A 16,376-nucleotide genomic window follows, 5' to 3' on the forward strand; every position below is an offset into this window, starting at 1 on the left:
CGTTCACAAAAAATACTTAACATAACCTACCACCAATAGTATGCCTCAAACAGTAGTTTTAAAAATAAAAATACATAGTCTCCGCAAAGATCCTTGTCGAAACTGTCGGGAAGACGGCCTACAATCAATTAGTCAACGTCAGCAAAACCACAGATTTGAGATTAGGACGAGCACTCCGACCCAAATTGCTTCCATTTGTCATCCCCCTGCATGACTGACTTCGACGAATAATCATGCCAGTGGGGTTGCGGAAAAACTATTCAGTCGGTTTCAAACTTGGGCCATTTCTGTTCACTTTTAAGTACTGTAAGTACTTATATTATAAAGGTAGTTTGTATTTATTGATTGTTCCTTTGTAAAGGCTAATCTTCGGAATCACTGCACGGATGAAAATTCTTTCACCGATGAAACTGTACATTAGTTGTGTGTGTGGATGTTATAGTATTATAATATTTTTTTCTACAACATTTTCTTAAGTATTACCTATATTGATCTACCTTCTTATGATAAGAGGACGTATCTTCAACTGTGAAAAGAAGTAAACTCCTGAATTTACATACTCAGTTATTTAGTGAAAATTTGCTGCTCATACGAGTAAACAAGTGAAATTACTCAGTTATTTAGTGAAAATTTGCTGGTCATGGGAGTTAACAAGTGAAATTTACTAAATACTAATTTACCACAGGTTTTAGCCAGTTCGTAGACAATTAACTAACTTCCCCTTCAGCTCCAAATAAAGGCTTAATATGTTCTTCTTTGTTTTTCAATATTTTGGAAATGCGAAGCCTCGGGAGAAATATAATCTTTTCATCAGATTATTAGAACAGAACGAGCTAAGGCTCCTCATTCACTCTTTCTTATGAATTACGTAAATCCCTTACCCAAAATATTATGAATAAAGAATAAGATGCTATGTCATAAGACCTTCGCATTGTCTTCATCTAAAGCTTAATTACGTTCACTGTCACTTCATTAAGGCTTATTTTAACATTATTATAAAAACAAGCTTTTAGCAGACATTTATTGTAGGAAATTTATAACTTTCCCTGTTTAATTTTCATGTCAAAGCTTGGAGCTATTATATTAATTTAACTCATAATCAAAGAAAGCTTCCTTATCTTACAAATAAAATAAAATGATAATTAGGTTCTATTCTTTTACAAGATAAAAGTTTATAAACAAGGATATTAAATTTTCACTATTTTAAATATTTGAACACTTTGTCATACTTAATATGTATGTTTGATAATGTTTTCTACTTCTTTTTCAGGAATAGATAATTTTTTTTCTATCTACTAATTTCATTTAATAATTTTTCACTTTTCCGATATTACTATATTTGATGGCCTTATAGCCTAAGATTGAGCTTTAATAAACAGCTAGCTAGACTAGACTTAAATACTGTAAACCCAATGAACCAGAGAGTGTGTGAGCGGATAATCTTTATGGATTTAATGGATGACGTTAAGAACACCTCATATATATTTTACGTGCATGTTTTAATAAATAATCTCCTTGATGGATCGTAAACCTATTTGTCATTTAATGAAATTATACACATTGTTTCGGCAATAATTATTCCATAGATTTTTTTCAAAATCATGGGATATTTAGGAAATCTATTGAGTATTGTGTCTCTAAACATTGTTTAAGTATTTATAAAGTTTTACTTGTATGCGCCAGTGTTCTTGTGATTTTCTCACGATATCTCATGACTTGCATACAAATACTACAACTGATTACATTTTAACACAAGTAAATAACCAATATTTTATCTGTGCAGATATAAACAATGAGACCGACGTGGCAGTGATAGCGGCATTTCCTGAGCAGCTGGCCCGATAACCTCCTCGAAATGGCTTATCAGACGAGCTCCCAGTCCAGCAAGCACTCATACATGAGAACTCAGACTGCGTCTAACCGCTAACTTATGAACACGCTTCAAATCAACAAATCACTTCCTAATTCACACCGCACTATGCGAAGTAACCGCACGATTCTCGACAGTGAGTCGAAATGAAGTGAAAAACGATGTGCAAAAAGTTAAAATGGGTGATCTGTTGCCGAGTTTACCAAAAAGTACGTTTGCGAGTGAGATAGAAGGACAGGAATGGAGTATAGATGGTGGGGGCAGGTTGGACGATTACAGTACTGATGAAGCGTTGGCCGCGGTGGAGCTGTTCAAGGATTACCCTGAGGCCCTGCTGCAGTTTGCGTCCGTGTGCTGCGTGGTGTTCATGCTGGTCGGGATACCGGGAAATTTGATCACGATTATTGCACTGGCTCGATGTAAAAAGGTTCGTTAATGATGATATAAGTATTTGTAAGTACCATTTACTTCCTATCCTTCCTACATATTATAAACGCTAAAGTTAGTAAGGATGTGTATATGAGTGCGTGTTTATTACTCTGTCAAGCAACATCTGCACTGCACGGACTTTGATGAAATTTTGTACACTAGATTATACTTTTAATCCCGTAATTCCCAAGGCAGCCAATCCCAAGGGCGCAGCTGGTTACACAGATAATTATTAATAATAATACAATTATATCATACACATATACATTTATCACGTCTTTATCCGTTACGGGGTAGACAGAGCCAACAGTCTCGAGAAGACTGACAGCCCACATTCAGCTATATATGGCTTAATGATAGCATTCCCACGGGAAGTGTCTAGTGATAATAAGAACCGCGCTTTTGTAATAATCATCAATACCTACCTGTCTTATGCTATAAATACAGTCACAACGTTCTATTCATCAATGAAACATCATAATAGATAGACAACACAACATAACTTTTGGCACATTAATATAAATTATTTAATATACAACACGCAAACGCTGAACTATTGATAACTAACTAAACATGTGAACACAAATATATCTTCTGTATATTCACGTTTGTATATTTACATTCACTTCATAGTAAGTACTTTGAATAGGTTGAAAGCGTACTTAATACTTCTGTTATTTGATAGATTATTGTCATATTAGGATTATTAGACAGATAAATAAACTGGTGTCAATTTTAGTGTCAGAAAATATACAATGTTACCATGAAGCTGGGTTAGGTTCCTATGCAAGATTGCGAAGTCATTTCGTGTAAAAACCTGACTAATACAGTGCAGGATAGCGCCCATAAGCGGCGGCAAGGGAGTTAATGATGTATAATAAAACAAACTCTCGACAGCTTGGTTCTATCATTATATTTTAACAGATGCATAATATTATTATTGCATTCGTCTTGTATACGATGAACGTTCTAATGACTTAATTACATTATCAACTATCCTAATTAAGCGAAGAGTAAGCCGCTTTTAAACGCTCTTTATCGACCGTTCTCCGCCCTCACGATGGGATTATCACGTTGTTGAAGAGGATAAAATTAATGAAATTATATTCTTCTTAAGAAAGAAAAAAATGCCGTTACAATGATTTTCAGCAATTGAATAGGACCATGACCACTCTTTCCGTTGAATGTCTTAAGCGGCGACTAAGGGAATAAGAGCACAATCATCTTGTGCAAGCTTCCAAGCTTTTCTAGTAGTGAAGAAAAAGCGTAGTCTGTGCTAGCTGCTTATTGTCTCATGATATCATTTACAATCTGTAAAAGTCAATCAAGGGAAGGACTTAGAATTTTTCGACGGGCTAGCAATCTGTCACTTTTAAAATTAGAATTCCATCATTAAGCCATATAATGTTGTTAGCGCAACGCCAAAAACCAGAATCCCAAGTTTATAAGTCTCTCCTTTAATGGACTTATCTGTCTGCATGGGTAAAAAGCAGCTGGTACACACTATGTTTTTTCTTCGTTACCAAACAAGCATGGAATATTTCAAACGCCAAAAAAAATCCCTTTTTGTTTTCTTATCATTACCATTAAGTTTACATTTAGGAATCATCTTGAGTGACAATTCAGATCAATGTTTATCTTATTATGTATGATAGCCAGTCATTCTGTCTAGATAAACAGTAAACAGCGGTTTCTAATGAGATGCCCCTTATCTAATTAGAAGGAAACTCACCAAAATAATTAGGCAATAGCATTTTTTTATTTACGTGATTAATTAAAATTTAATTAGTTTGTTTTTTCCTAAACATATTTTTGGGAAATTTACTTACCTTATTAATTTTATATTTACTATGTAACCATATCATACTCGTATGTAGATTTTAATCAAATAATTTTCATATTTTTGTACTCTATGAATTACGTTTAGCACCTATAAAATTGTGGCCAAGGCTTTTTTATGAGAATAGAATAGATTTATTTTCAAAATTAGATACAAGGTATCACTTATTGACGTCACATCACTTAAATCTAATTATAACTAGAAGCGTAATACTGGAGCATTTTCACCGGACGTCAATATTCTTAGAAAACATTTGACGGTTTCAGTTACCAATAGAGCAGAAATGTTATGAAACCTAAAATGATCCTAGAACCATTTTTACAGAACTTATATTGTTTAAATATTGTTCCACTTCATATAATTGTATTTGTCCTAAGAATAATAGATTTAAATAATTAACATTACAATCTAGATTCGCAGATTACACAAAACCACAAGTAAGCCATTTCAAATTTTCGAAACAAACAAGATTGTTTATTCAATTATTTAAGAACAAATACAAACTAAAGCATCGCTGGCCCAAATTTGCCTTCAATTAAACTTTTCCGTCCAAATTACCACTGAAAAGCGATATTGTAATAAGTACCCTCATAATAAAATTCTCCTGCTGTTTGTAGGAGCTCAATTCACTCTAAATGTGATTTCATCGTTCAACAGATTTCACAACAGATCAAGAAAATTTCAACTTATACGCAACAACTTAAAAGCCCATAAGAAATAATGTTATAAATAAAATCATGCACGTATTCAATCGTACGTAAAAAATACGTTTGTAAACAGTTTCAAGGATGAATGTAGAAAAAGTAACCTCTAATAGTATATCGGGTAGGTACTTTATAATCAGCCTCCGCAGTGGTGCCTGTTGTGTCTCGTCTAACCTCTGAAATACAAGGTCGCCAGTTCGATTCCTGGTCAGGTTAATATGAACAAAAAACGCTTTTTATTGACTTGGGCCTTTATGGTTATCTAGAATGTTAATATATTTTTTACGAGTATATCTAGAGTTGATCTTGATAAAATCAAGAGCGTTTTGGTGAAAGGTCTAATTAGGATCCTATACTGTTAATGTGATGGAATAAAACAGAAGTTAATAAGGATCGTGGCAAAGATATAATTTCTGTCTACCCCTCCAGGAAAGGGGAAATTGTTATTATACCTCCGTCATATGAATGTACGAGTGAATCAGAAGTTCAACATACTAAATTTCTCAATTGATTACCTACGCAAGGTCCGCGTATCAATAGTTGTGAATAATGAGTCTTCTTCCTTTAGGGTAGGTCAGTGTTCAGATAAGCAATACAACACAATTACTTGCACGTACCTACCCATTTATATAGTTATATGGTTGGTTATATTCAAAAGAAAATAAGTGCAATTAAATCTAGTTACATCCGCAATCTCCGCATCTCTTTCCAAAAAGCTAATAATAATAAGAAGTGTGATTGTAAATGATTATCTGAAGGTTGCATCCTCAGCGATACTATTCAAGAGCCTCTATGTCTTTTACCTAATTAGACAGACGTCTGACCTCTGTAATCAAAGGGTAGACTAAAACCAATCTAAGGATAGATTAATAAATATGTATGTATGTATTTACATATAAATTAAATCTCATAGAAAATAGTTACTACTAACCTAAGCCAAAAACAGAACTACGTGTAAGTATGCAATTTACTAAGAACGAAATTGGCTACGGTTAAATGAGTTTCATATTACATTTTCATTATATTATGCATCAAAGGAACTCGATATAACTCTTTGTCATTTACAGTCATTTCATCAATATCAGTTTCTAGGAAAAAATATTTGTAAAGATCTGAACTTCGATAGAAAAGATACGAGACTTTTGATATTTTAAAAGTTATCTTTGCGTAATTGTGTATTGATATGTATACCTTTATAAGTCAACTAGCGAACCGCCTCGGATTCGCACGGATAGCATTTTAAGATAACCTCAGAAAATCCTGATTAAAACAGGAACAAAATCCATCGTACTTCTACTTTCGAGATTAACGCTTACTTACCAGTCAGAGAAATTAGAAAGACTATATAATGTATTTTGGAGAAATATGAGTTTATTGGCTTCCAAAAGTTCACAAGTACTTTTTAGGGTCAAAGATAAGTTTTAAAATGATACGTTATTTTATTTCCACCGAAAGGTCACTATTATCAGTGAGTGGGGTTCTTCAAAACGAGCGACCGCTGCATGCTCAACAGATAAGGGAATGCTTTCATAGGACTGAAATATACACAAGAATTCTAAAAATAAACCACCAGCTATACCAACGACACGTTTCTATTTTAATAGTAATCTTTTCAATCTTTAGCTAGAACTTAAAAAATGTACAGTTGGCTTTGGAAAGAAAATGTTGGTTGAAGTTAACTTTTATTTTGATCATCAATAATATTGACAATACTATGGGTTAAACCAAAATGAGTAAAAAAATTATAAGATACCAAATCGATTTTTTCTTATTTACAGGTCCGCAACGCAACAGCAGTATTCATTATGAACCTGTCATGTTCTGACCTGCTCTTCTGCTGTTTCAACTTGCCTCTAGCGGCATCCACCTTCTGGCGAAAATCGTGGGCCCATGGCAGGACCCTCTGTAGAATGTTTCCCTTGGCAAGATACGCTTTAGTTGCAGTATCACTTTTTACAGTTTTAGCAATAACCATCAATAGATATGTCATGATTTCCCACCCAAGACTTTACCCGAAGTAAGTATTATTTATTTTCTGTTAAAATTGTTTGATGTGAAATTTTGAATACTTTTCATCATTTTATTTTCTTTTCAGACTATATAACAAACATTACCTCGCAGTTATGGTTGCCAGCACATGGATTTTTTCATTTGGAGCACTGATTGCGACATGGCTAGAAAAATGGGGTAGATTTGGCTTAGATCCAACAATTGGCTCATGCTCTATACTTCCAGACCAAAATAACAGGTCTCCTAAAGAATTTCTGTTCGTTGGTGCATTCATGCTACCATGCTTAGCAATTGTCGTATGTTACGCACGAATATTTTGCATAGTTAGAGAAGCAGCGAGAAAATCTCGAGCTCCTGCTCATGGAAAACCACGAAATTTTTTAGAAGATTCTGCAGTGGGATCCGCTTCAACTGCATTAGAACGCTCCCCGGGCCCTGAGAATGGGGTGAACCATATTGCTCCAACAAAAAGGGCATTATTGGCCCCACCTGTATTGCACTGCCCTCCTACACCAGCTCCAGAACGTTCTTCGTCATCCGGTGTTGACACACTGGACGGCCATGATGAAGAATGTGCTTTAGACGCCAAGCCGCGCACACCAAGTAGTGGCGAAACTGCCAAGAGACTTCGACAAGCAGCAGTAGCTCTGAGACGGTCACCAGCATCGGTTCGGCCGCCGCGTCTTACTCCTAAAGACAGAAAATTACTGAAGATGATAATGGCAATCATGTTGTCCTTCTGGGTGTGTTATCTACCAATAACCCTAACGAAAATTTTTCGAGAGTTCACGTCGCACCCTGCGGCTAACATAGCTGGATACTTACTAATATATCTGACAACATGTATTAATCCTATAATTTATGTAGTGATGTCGAGTGAGTACCGACAGGCGTACAAGAACTTACTCATGTGCCGTCGGTGGGCGTGACGGTCGTCCGGCGATGGCGCCTCGGAGAAGCGCCCGCCGTGACTAGTGGTTACCGACAGAACCGCCTCGGATCGTGGTGAACATAAACACTCGTTCGTTAGGCTCTAGACCGTTGAACATTGGACTCTCCATAAGTGTTATCCTAGTAACAAAAATAGTGTAAGCTCGCGAACCGTCCGTGTTTGTACAGTTGGGAAGAGAATTGTTGAAATATCTGTAGTGCGTGGTGAGACCTCATCGTCTAAGTGATAAAAATAAAATTTTGTGGATAAGAGTAATCTCATAATTTAAGTATCTATAAAGAATATCGGAAGTAACAATAAGTTCGAAGAAAGCGATGAAGGGAAAAGGATGATTTCATTTCTCAGAACATTATAAATGAACCCAAAAAGGTTATTTTGATTTGTTCTAAAGTGACTGCACTTTTATATCAAGCTAAAGCAATAAAGGGTGAAGGACCAAAGAGGAAGATACAATAATGATGGAGAGCAATAAAAAATTCTATTGAATATGTAGAAAAACATACAGTCAAAAGTATGAATGCTTATCAATTGCGGCCATGCCCACGTCCGTGCTCACCTAACTTGACTCATAAACGGTTAGGGAAAATGATTGTAAACAATAAATCATCAGAAAACCAGACATTAGTAAAATGTGTAACTCATTCGTAGTGCAATGCTTGTTAACAAATGACGTGCGATCGAGTGTCTTGGAATTGAAATGGGTGATTTAGTGAGGAATACAACATTAGTAAATGGAACCAGTGATAAAAATGTATTGTTGGGACTGGACGAATATGCTTCTGACGAGATCTTGGCTGCTGTGGAACTGTTCGAGGGCTACCAGGATGGAATATTACAGTTCGCTTCAGCCTGCTGTATGATCTTCATGTTAATCGGGATTCCTGGGAACTTGATCACGATCATCGCTTTAGCGCGCTGCAAAAAAGTAAGTTTATGTACTCGTACTTATTTAGTATTATTATCATTTAGTATACCTATATATAATGCCGTGCCGGTTCCCGGCATCAATAAAAAAAGAATAGGACCACTTTGGCTCTGTCTACCCCGCAGGGAATATAGACGATATATGATTGTATGTATGTATTTAGAGTATATAATATATTACTAAAATTACTAAAATTATATATATATATATTTAAATTACTAAAATTATATATATATATATATATAATTTTAGTAATATATTATATACTCTATATACATACATACAATCATGTATCGTCTATATTCCCTGCGGGGTAGACAGAGCCAAAGTGGTCCTATTCTTTTTATATATATATATATATATATATATATAGTATATTTATTTAGTATTACTTATTTTATTTATGTAAAAAATTGTCAGTAATTGTATTGTAAATATAAATGATCTGAATATGTAAGGTAGATTCGCACTTCTACGGCCACTACACACAGAGGAAAATTAGAAATTAACGTAATTGCGCGTGAAGATGTTAACGTCTCATAGATGTTTCCACTTGGCTATAATGCATAGGTATTCTCACAATACGCTATTTGTGTCTTTTTTATGGAAATTTAAAATTAAATACCAAACAAGTTGTCAGAAAAAAAATTATATAGTTTCACTTCAACAATAAGCCTCATGCATAAATTTTCTTTATCGAAAACGATCCAGCAATAAAGAAAGCGTAACAAACAGTTTCTTGCATCTATAAAATAATGTATGACATAAATTACAGATTAAGTTGTTAATTTAAGTAAATTTTCAAATAAGACAATAGCCAAAGTAAGTCTCTTTACGTCGTGAGATACCCTTACTCATGACTCATCACTTACTCAAACGTAGGTCCTAAAATAGTAAATTATCTTATCTCGTCTTGACCGCTAATCGAACGCAATACATGGTCCAAAACACATTTTACTACCGATCCGTAGTTTTGCTCAAGAAGGAATAAAAAATATTTCATTTTACCTTTGAGATAAAGACTAACGTTATAACATTATTTCCATTACGTGACTTGACTTTCGGCCTTCGGGTAGCCGATAAAAATATTGATCTTATTTAAATTTTAACTACTTATCTCAACAGTCACATTTCTACTCTTCATTTCATTGGTTTCAATATAATACTTTAGTGATTTTATAAGAATAGAAAATCTAAATCTATTAAACCTCAAAATTTAACGATGTATAAATGCCTTGCTTTATAAATTCCTTTAAAATTTAAATCAGATTATCGTGGGTGTGTCAACATGCAAACATTCAATGTCAGTCCTGTGAATGACAGAATCACTGTACAAATAATTGTGAATTTATACAGTTACGATTAATAGTGACGATGTTCAATGCCATGCTCTATTTAACAAACCTTTGTGAGGCGTAGCAGATAAAGTTGGAACAGAATATATTGGAATACCATACATTTACCCGAACAAACAGGCTGAACTCGATGAGCACTAAAACTAATAGTCACACAGATTTCCCAGTATTTATTTCATAAAATACATTCATATTAATAATTGTTTTTCCTATTACAGGTTCACAACGCTACTGCTCTCTTCATCATAAACCTATCTCTGGCTGATCTGTTATTCTGTTGTTTGGAATTGCCCATGGCTGCCACAACATTCTGGACTAAATCCTGGATATTTGGAATCACGATGTGTCGGCTATTCCCCATGGCCAAGTACGGGTTGGTTGCAGTGTCCCTATTCTCTATCACTGCAATCACTATCAATAGATACATCATCATATCATACCCTCGGATTTATACAAAGTAAGTGTACTGGTGCTGCTTTTCAATAACCCAACTTTATTATATTGGTTTTTTAAAACTACGTTGTAGGTAACTATGAACGTGATGTTAATCTTATAATTCTTAAAGCATTCTCAAATTCAAAAAAAATGTTATTTAATATAAAAAACTTCATAATTTTAGAATGACTTCCAATTATTTTCATATGACTTTCTTGTTTACAGGATTTATACGAAACAAAATTTAATACTCATGGTGGCTGCAATATGGCTCTTTTGCATCAGTGCAATGATTCCGACATGGATAGAAGTATGGGGCCGATTCAGTTTAGACCCTAAAATTGGATCTTGCACTATTATAAAAGACATACACGACAGATCTCCCAAAAAGTACCTCTTTATTATAGCTTTCGTTATCCCCGGTGTAACTATAACGTTTTGCTACGCTCGAATATTTTTTATTGTCAGAAGTGTAACCAAAAGATCTCGATCCACTCATCACTTAAGCAGGACTGTTATAACAGACACCGCTACGATAGATATGAATGACACTAGAACAAGCACTGTAGCTGATACTAATACAAGTTATCATAAACAATTTATCCGACATTTACAATGCCTGTCTGCACAAAGTTCTGAAGAATCCTCATGTTCTGGTGTCGAAGCATCCCAAGATGATATCGAAACAGCTAAAGACAGACGAAAAAATAGTACAGTTGACAAATTAAGAAAAACTTTCGTAAATCGTCGGCCGACTATTACGCCAAAGCCGAGTCTACCGACAAGAAAGGATAAAAAGTTGAGAACCATGATTGTGGCGATAATGCTCGCATTCTTCTTATGCCATCTCCCAATTTCATTAACGAAGATATTTTTCGAATTCAGTAATCATACCTCATTGAAAATTGTGAGTTATGTTTTAATCTTCTTAACGACTTGCGTCAACCCTATAATCTACGTAGTGATGTCTAATGAATACAGACAAGCTTACAAAGACCTTGTGACATGTCAACCGCAAGTCGATGCTGTGGAATCAACGAGTATGAGAATAGTTAATACCATTAACAAGTCATTTCGACGACCTTCGATGAATGTGAAATTAAAGAATAGTCACGAAATTCAATGTTGAGTCATATTATTGAATGGTGAGAAGTGTGTGCCGTCCGTTTATTGTGCTGAATATAAACTTGCCCAGATCCTGAAGGACTGTGGAGAGTAGCGGATGATAGCATTTATATATGTAAAGATGTAAATACGTGTAAATAAACTGTTAATTATAAGATATTTATGAGAGATAAACGTTATCATTTGTACATACTTGGACATGATGATATTAGAAATACACTCGTAAGTAAGCATTCCGATATAAGTCCGACAATACGGTATTGTTGATTATCAAATTAACTTTTTGTATCAACATAGCAATAGAAATTTTTTCAATGTATTAATAAAATGTATAAGACCTGGATTTATATCAACTTTAATACAATGGATAAAAAATTAAATATTTCCAGGTATTAAATGTGAAGAGATGACTCATTTCTCATAGCATTTTAATCACGGAACGTACTTCAATACATTTTTGTACATCTTTCGATATATATTTATTATGAGGCTAGCATTTTTACACAGGTATATTCTCACAACTTTTCTTCTATAAAGGTGAAATTTTAGAGTTTATTAGAGCATTGAACATTTTTAAACTGGGAGAACTAACTTCATTTTTCAGAAGTCATTACTGCCCTGATAATTATTTGTTTTACCCATCTAGTTTTCCAGGTAAATAAATAATGTTGTGCTCATTGTAACTTCATGACACCTAGTGTGTCATATTGACCGCAAGCCGTGACGTCATAAAATATACGAGTCATTTACCAATTAGATGTAGTTTTAATTTCTCACTGACTGATTATGTTTACTATTAGAAACATTATTGTACTCAAAATATCTAGGATATGGTCAAATTTGTACTCAAAATAAATATAATTACTATTAGATTAAGTTCATAAAAAAGCCGACATAGTTTCATCTGTAAGTGGATTGTCATTGGTCAGTTTATAATGAATAAAGAAAGTGATCTAATTCAATATAAATGGAGACTTCTGTTTCATAGGTTTCAAAGTAATCATACATTTTGTGTCGATAGAATCTAAGTGGACTATAATAATCATAACAGAATACCAAATAACAAACTATTTATTTTTAATATTTACAAATTGACACACCGTTCTCATTATTTATCTTAATAATAAATGTAAACTTTCCATTTTTGAATGTGTTTGTAAAAATTAATTCACATTACCCATAAAACTAGGTAGTACAACAAAAAAAAAATATAAGGCTTTATTTTCTGTACCTTTTTGATGTCTAAATTTAAGGTTTTCGGCAATTGTAAGGTAAAAAATACAACGCAGGTAAAAATTATTATAAAATTCATAACTGTGTTGTATTTTTTTACCTTCTAAATGAATAAGTTCTTTTAAGATAATAAGTAAATAAACATCAAGATTTGATCTACAAGATTTTCTATACTCTTAATTTCTTAAAATTATGATCGAATATTTTTTAATTATTTAGAATAAAAGAATAAGATTTCACTCTATTAGATAAGCTATTATGTTGTAATTCATAATAGACATTCCTTGATAGGTTTTGATTAAGGTGTGTCACGTACAAATCGTACAATATCAACGTGTGATATATTGTATATTAGGTGGGTGTCAAACACATGAGTATGTTTCAAGACGATATTAATTGAATCGATAAAGGTGCTGCTTCCAATGAGTTTATTTAAGGATATAATCAAACATTTTTTAATTAAGGATACACAATACACTTACACTAAATTAAAATAAACCATTGCCAAATAATCATTTACCAAAAACATTAAAAAAACCTACACAAAATAACTTTGAATAGCACGTTATTTTATTACAAGCTAAAACAAATATTGCCCCATTCTACATATATGAGAAAAGTTTTAGACGGTGCAGTGTTACCACCGAAGAATTTATTGCCCTTAATTTTAAGATTTACGACGAGATCGTGACGTCATCAATTCTACCCAAAAACCATCAAACGATCTGAAAACTATCTGTTTTAACCGATTTGAAAAGTTTGAATGACATTGAAACCATGGGAAACTCGTTAAGGTTACCTACCATAAGATATTTGAACTTTAGGTACTAAAATATATTCAATAAGTTCACTTGAAGTAACAATGTATTTATAATGAAAACATATTTGAACTAATTTATTACGTGTATAGATGTGTACATAGGGAAATTAAACAGTGTCACATTTCGATATATACTTATAAAGTCATAGCAAGTTAAAAATTAACAATCTGTTATCCATTCCATGTTTGGATGATGTTAATAGTAATATGATAAGCAAGTTGAACATTTATACAATATCAAAAAAATTGTTGAGGTTTAATATTAAAACAAATAATGCAATTTCCCAAATATACGATCTTAGGTTAAGTGATGATATATTTATTGAAGTACGTATGTAAGGAAATGTAGTTTACGTGAAATTAATGACACTTGTTATATGCTTGTATAAGTAACTATATACTTCCTTAAAAGAAATTTCTGAAAACTTTTTTCGGCTAGATTCGAATCCGTTTCAATTTATTTATATTTAATTAAATTTTAATAAATTTTTAACAAAGATTTTTAAAGACGCAAAGTCATTAGATTACCCATCAATAAAATGTTTTTATAATACCTACCTACTTACTACCTCTAAAAGAATGAACAAAAAAGGTCATGTAATAGGAATAAACTTACAAATGTTTCTAGACACATAATGTAGTCTTAACTATAATCATACTCACTCGATATGAAGAAATTCACTTTTTGATACTCGAATTAACACAACACTTAGTTGACCGATTAAACACATAGTTGAGTTTAGTTGTATATTTAAAAAAAATCTTTATTTTTCATCTCTTACATAGAATTTCACAGTTAAAAAATAAGAAGTAAGGTGAACTATGCAGTTATAAAATAATGGTCTATGTGAGAGACCGGTGTCTGTACTAGGAAACCTGTATGACAATGACAAGGTAAAGCAATAATTTCATTTGATTTTTAATAGTTTGATGCTTATTTTGTTGATTGGTAAAATAACATAAATGTATCTTCATATTTCCATAGCCTTGTACAAAACTGTCACACAGACAATTGTACAATTCAAATGAGCCAAGTAACAAAATGGAATGACGCCAAACTAGTAGGTACCAAAGAACCAATCTCTTGGGGCCACAAATCCCATTAGCCATTGTACTTACCAAAGATATTAATTTAAATAAAGTAAAAGGTTTAAATTATCCGTTTGTTTTATTCTTCCTCTTAATCTTATTGCACTGATTTCTCAATGTGAGCTGAGCAGAAGCTTTTTTTTAATAATTCGAGTGTCTTATTGCTCTGTATTAAAATCAATCTGATTCTCCTGGCATTAGTCCCTTAAGTGAGTTCTCTTTTGCGACTTTTCTGGAGAAGCTAGGTCCGCCTGGGACCACGATCTAGTAACAGGTGAGTTACGAGTATAAATCAAATCACTAGTGGGCGTAGATATCTCCAATTTGAACATGTTTCTTGAAGAGCATAACGTAGCATTAAGAGGTTTCCCAAAATTCTGCCGGAACAAAAATACACCTAATTCTCCATGTATTGTTTTAAATAGTTAACACTGTATATTTTTTCTCGTGACAGAATATTCAAAATTTTGATTTTAGTGAGAGACTACAAAGCTCATCTGATAAATATACCTAAGCACGAGATCCTTCGTAAATGATATGGTGATGTTTTGGTTGCCCGTCCGACACAAAACCGGAGAATATTTATTACACTGTTAAGTGCTTTGTTTGCTTATAACCGCCTTATACAATAGTCTATGAAGAAAGTGGTATGTAATAATTCTCCAATATATATTTTCGTAGGTATATAATTCTTAAGCAAGCACAAGCACTTAATCAAATGTAGCCACCAAATTTTAACTTTGGTTAAGCCAATAATTTTGTATATTTGACTGACTAGGAGTGGGTCGTCGTAAAAGGCGACTAAGGGAAAGGCTAATAAACTTAGATTTATTCTTGTACACCACTAAGCTGAACGAGACTTACCAGTATTTTCAAGACTGTTGGCTTTAACTACCCCGCAAGGAATATAGATGTAATTATATGTATGTAAAAAGAAATGCAATTACTATATGTAAGTACTAATTATGTCATTTTTATAGCTAGTCGATGAAGCAAGAAAAGTATACTACTTGGTAATTGAAATTTATCTGCACATCAAAGTCGTTGAACTCTATGCGATAAGTTAACTTAAAATATCGAATTTCCACTATTTGTAGAGTGCGTCAGACTTCGGGCAAAGCAAGAATACAATACATTTATACCATTTTGTATTGCTGCTTTTTTCAAAAGAAATAATGAATAACACATGTGAACGTGTAGTTTTTTTTTATATTACCTAAATTTCATAATGATATTAATCTTATCATCATCTTAGCCTTTTTTACACGCCATCGCTTAGGGATCCGAAATATACTTTTATTTACATATTTTTAAGGAGTGGGATGTACAAATAAGGGAGGATTACATGAAATCTACCTGCCTTACGCTCTGGCAGACCTGTTGATATGACAACCTAACCATAACTAGAATAACATTTAGTTGCCTAATAACATATCAACATGAGATACCATTCAAACGAATGTAGGTATCACAGTAAAATTTCAATGGCGATCTCTCTTCCTTACGAAAGAAATGCCAATAATAGTTTTTTTACCTTCTGCAAGTAAGAATAGACTGAAATATAACGTGATGTTATATAAATGCCTTGA

General features: G+C 33.2%; 2 protein-coding genes across 2 annotated transcripts; both read left to right on the plus strand.

The window, feature by feature from the left end:
- The first annotated feature begins 1,807 nt into the window (after positions 1 to 1,807).
- On the plus strand, positions 1,808 to 7,785 carry LOC106136334 (G-protein coupled receptor moody). The gene is made up of 3 exons (XM_013336857.2): positions 1,808 to 2,297; positions 6,622 to 6,860; positions 6,939 to 7,785. The coding sequence occupies exons 1-3, from the start codon at positions 2,049 to 2,051 to the stop codon at positions 7,780 to 7,782; spliced, it is 1,332 nt and encodes a 443-aa protein (XP_013192311.2). The 5' UTR covers positions 1,808 to 2,048; the 3' UTR covers positions 7,783 to 7,785.
- Positions 7,786 to 7,808: 23 nt separating this feature from the next.
- Positions 7,809 to 14,807, plus strand: LOC106136335 (G-protein coupled receptor moody). Its single transcript, XM_013336858.2, has 3 exons — positions 7,809 to 8,730; positions 10,304 to 10,542; positions 10,746 to 14,807. The coding sequence occupies exons 1-3, from the start codon at positions 8,503 to 8,505 to the stop codon at positions 11,647 to 11,649; spliced, it is 1,371 nt and encodes a 456-aa protein (XP_013192312.2). The 5' UTR covers positions 7,809 to 8,502; the 3' UTR covers positions 11,650 to 14,807.
- Positions 14,808 to 16,376: the final 1,569 nt, after the last annotated feature.

The sequence above is a fragment of the Amyelois transitella genome, chromosome 15 (assembly GCF_032362555.1).
Source record: "Amyelois transitella isolate CPQ chromosome 15, ilAmyTran1.1, whole genome shotgun sequence".
NCBI classification, from domain to species: domain Eukaryota; kingdom Metazoa; phylum Arthropoda; class Insecta; order Lepidoptera; family Pyralidae; genus Amyelois; species Amyelois transitella.

Bases quoted from the DNA above. Each gene is read 5' to 3' on its own strand.
- LOC106136334 (XM_013336857.2), top strand. From the start codon at position 2,049: ATGGGTGATCTGTTGCCGAGTTTACCAAAAAGTACGTTTGCGAGTGAG. The intron at 2,298-6,621 runs GTTCGTTAATGA...TCTTATTTACAG, and splicing joins CACTGGCTCGATGTAAAAAG to GTCCGCAACGCAACAGCAGT. The intron at 6,861-6,938 runs GTAAGTATTATT...TTTTCTTTTCAG, and splicing joins CACCCAAGACTTTACCCGAA to ACTATATAACAAACATTACC.
- LOC106136335 (XM_013336858.2), top strand. From the start codon at position 8,503: ATGGGTGATTTAGTGAGGAATACAACATTAGTAAATGGAACCAGTGAT. The intron at 8,731-10,303 runs GTAAGTTTATGT...TTCCTATTACAG, and splicing joins CTTTAGCGCGCTGCAAAAAA to GTTCACAACGCTACTGCTCT. The intron at 10,543-10,745 runs GTAAGTGTACTG...TCTTGTTTACAG, and splicing joins TACCCTCGGATTTATACAAA to GATTTATACGAAACAAAATT.